Genomic DNA, 3795 nt, shown 5'->3' on the forward strand with positions numbered 1-3795 from the left:
CCATGACTCGTTGTCCATCCCATGAAAACACAGCCTCTGATTCCTAAAAAAGAAAAAAAAAGCATGATCTGTTTTCAGTATCTTAGAATTCAAATGTTTGTTATTATAACAAAAAGCATTTCACATTTCTGCATGGAATGTAATACTTTTTTTTTTATGTCAAATAATGAAAGACAAGAAAGCAACATAAATGACAGCCAGCAGGCTGCTCTCCTGAATACACGAACCCCTAAGCAAAAGACAAATGATGTAGCAGGAAAGTGGGCAACAGACAGAGATAATAAGAGCTAGCATGCTTCCAGAGTACTTACTCTGCAGGTGCCCGGCCCTGTCCTAAGCACACGGCCTCCGTGAGCCCGGGCAGCTCCCACCACAGCTCTTTGGCACAGCGTGATCATCCCCATCTTAAGGAAGGAGACAGAGGCACAACAAATTTAAGTAAATGGCCCAAGGTCACACAACTAGGATGTCAAAAATCCAGGATTTGAACTTTGGCAGTTTGAGCCACTAGATTGCCTACAAAAAAAGAAAGAAAGAAAATCAAATAGCAAATATGAAAAAAAATGTTCAACCTAACTCAAAGAAATACAACAAGGGGCGCCTGGGTGGCTTAGTCAGTTAAGCGTCTGACTCTTGGTTTCTGCTCAGGTCATGATCTCAGAGTCGTAGGATCGAGGCCCGCCTTGCGTCGAGCTCTAAGCTCAGCAGAGTGTATGCTTAAGGATCCTCTCTCTCTCCCTCTCCCTCTGCCCCTCCCTTGATTGCATGTTCTCTCCCTTTTTCTCTCTCAAATAAATAAATTTTTAAAAAATATTACATACATTCAAGGGGTGCTATCTATTGAAAAAAATGAAAATAAAATCCTTTCTATACTGATTGAGTTTTTGCCTTTATATATTTATTGTACAAATCACTGCTATTTTTTAAAACCCAAGAGGCTCACGCCATCCAACTACACCACATTTACCCCCTCCCCTGTGGCTGGTCCCTGCCAGGCCCAGAGTCGCCTCCTGACCTCCTAGTCACTCCCTCACACTCGCCAGGGACTCTGACACCTGGTTGTGGGGGCTCCTCTCCAGCCTGGCACCTCGACTCTCCAGACAGATAACCTGCCCAGCATCTTAGCCTGACTGTTCCTTAACTCCTCAATTCCAGTGACCCTCACATCCATCCCTTTCCTCTTGTCTCTGCCCATGGCCATGCTCTAGAACCTAATCTGCTCCATCTCTGGAGTGTCAAACTCTGGTCTCACACTATGGGGCTGGTCATAACTGTCCCACTCAGCAGATGGGTTCTTCACCTGCACCAGCATCCCCAGGCCTGAACCCCATTATTCTGTTTTCTCCCTGCCTGCTACGCTCCTTCTTTCTTTCCAGCTTGGACCCCTCGGACTCCTCATCTTTGAGCTCTTACCTTTCAATATCCTCCACCTAGACAAACCCCCAGCCTGGCTCAACCTAAATGCTGAACTCCACTTGAGTTCCGAACTGCAGACCTCGGTGAAGACCGTACCCTCAAGATGTGGTGTCATACCCGTTCACAATCCCCAGGCTCAGCTGCATCCTCTCTGACTGGGCTCCTCTCTCTACCTTTGGTTACCAGGCTTTTCCAATCCTCCTACTTGCTATGGCAAAGCTTCTCAGCTCTCTCCCTGTGCTCCACCCTACCCCCTCCACCCTCACCTTCAACAAAGTCACATAGCATTCTTCTTCACTGAGAAAATCAGGCCGTCTGCTAAAAACTCCTTACCGTCCCTCCTCCACCCAGACTTACCTCCGTACCCACCTTTCTCATCCTCCCTCCAGGCTCTGAGGACAGACGGTCTCTCCCCCAGGACACCAGCCTCCCTCAACACCTCAGATAGAGCATTCCATTCACCGGTCCCTACTTCTTCATACTGTCACCTTCTCTTTCTCCTCCCCCTCTGACTGCCTTCCCATTTGTCTGCATTCACTTCACTGGAGCTGTGGGGTCACCAGCCACATGTTAGCGGGCAGAGGTTCGAATGGGGCGAGGAAGTAGAAACAGTGAGTTCCAACTACAATTTCTCATGAAGTTTGGCAGTAAGAGAAAGCAAGGTGGGAAGTTAGCTTGCCTGGGAAGCAAGCTAAAGGAGAGGATGTTTATAGGTTGGAGAGACTTGAGCGTGCGAGTTGGTGGAGGAAAAGAAGATAGACCATAAGGAGAGAGGTTAAATATGAGGGTGTGGGAGGAGCTAATTAATGGGGCGGGGGGTGCTGGCTTTAAAAGTCCAGGTGAGACCAGCCTTGGTGCAGAGGAGAAACACCTCTGTGTGGCAGGAAGGAGCTAAGGATGGATAAGGATATAGATACTTAAAGGTGGGCGGAGGAGGCTAGTCCAGAGAAGTTTCTACAGACTTTAGAATGGCTATTTCTGTTAAACGTCTTGTAGGGTTGTTCTGTCCAAATTCTCTACACCTGATCACCCTATGCATGTACTTTCTCTGGTCTCCGTCTGAATGACAATTACTCCCCCTAAAAGAGATCAGCGGTCTCAGGGGAAACCATGCAATACCAGGGTGGTGATCTGGTTTCACTTGGACTGTCACTTCTTCCTAGCTGCACGACCTTGTTGCTAACCTCTGTGGGACTCTGCTTCTTCTTCTGTAAAGTGGGAAATTAAGAATGTCTGTCTCATGGGTTCTTTTAAGTAGCAAAGAAGATCATGTTATAAAATGTACTTAAGGACTCAGTAAACGGGAGTTGTTGCTGATGTTGAAGTTACTGTGACCGACGAGCTTTGGGACATCTGCCACCTCTTGGCGATTCCTATCCTCTCTTTTCTGGTAAGAGCCTAAGGAGACTAGGACTTGAGACACTGCCTCTCTTGATTTGTCCTTCATTTGATGACTCTGTGAAAATGGGGGTGTCTGCGGGGTCTTACATTCATTCTGGTGGTGCCACCACTGCACCCTGCTCCCATCCTCCATCCCCAGGGTTCTGCGCTCTCCTCCCTGCACACCGGCAATCTTCACCCACCTTCTGGTACATCCATTTCCCGTGTTCCTGCTGAATTTTCTAGGCTTGTGGAACCAGATATGCAAAAAATGGTTCCCCTACTTCATGCTGAGGTGCTCCGTGATGTACAACCAGCAGATGGCCAGCAAGAAGCGGGAGCTCTTCAGCAACCTGCAGGACTTCGTGGGCCCCTCCGGGAAACTCTCCCTGCTGGAGATAGGCTGCGGCACCGGGGCCAACTTCAAGTTCTACCCACCCGGATGCAGCGTGACCTGTAGTGACCCCAACCCCAACTTTGAGAAGTTCTTGATCAAGAGCGTGGCGGAAAACCGACACCTGCAGTTCGAGCGCTTCGTGGTGGCTGCGGGGGAGAACATGCCTCAGGTGGCCGATGGCTCCATGGACGTGGTGGTCTGCACCCTGGTGCTGTGCTCCGTGGAGAGCCAGGAGCGCATCCTCCAGGAGGTGCGCAGAGTGCTGAGGCCGGTGAGTGAGGGGTTGTGAGGAGAGACCCATCTTCACTGCGTGCTCAGCTGGACACCTGTGGGCTTCAGGCACAGTTCCCACGAGGGGTGACCTTATGCAGGTCCATTTACTTGTTCCTTTAACCACTTATATATTCAATAAACATTTGGATGGTGCGCCTGGGTGGCTCAGTCGGTTAAGCATAGATTTTACTATGATTTCTACAGATTTTACTAGATTTCTCGCTCTCCACTATTTCACATTCTCTGTGTCTACTCATATCTTTCTGCTCCAGTCATGATCTCGAGGCCCTGGGATAGAGGCCCACATCGGGCTCCCTGCTCAGCAGGGA

The 3795-nt window shown here is 49.2% G+C and overlaps 1 protein-coding gene across 1 annotated transcript; it reads left to right on the forward strand.

Annotated features, from left to right (window-relative positions):
• Positions 1–292: 292 nt before the first annotated feature.
• On the forward strand, positions 293–3497 carry LOC118009012 (methyltransferase-like protein 7A). The gene is made up of 2 exons (XM_035002899.1): positions 293–318; positions 2957–3497. Exons 1-2 carry the CDS (start codon positions 293–295, stop codon positions 3480–3482), a joined length of 552 nt encoding a protein of 183 aa, XP_034858790.1. The 3' UTR covers positions 3483–3497.
• Positions 3498–3795: the final 298 nt, after the last annotated feature.

The sequence above is a fragment of the Mirounga leonina genome, unplaced genomic scaffold (genome assembly GCF_011800145.1).
Source record: "Mirounga leonina isolate KUSES-001 unplaced genomic scaffold, KU_Mleo_1.0 Mir_126, whole genome shotgun sequence".
Classification (NCBI taxonomy): Eukaryota; Metazoa; Chordata; class Mammalia; order Carnivora; family Phocidae; genus Mirounga; species Mirounga leonina.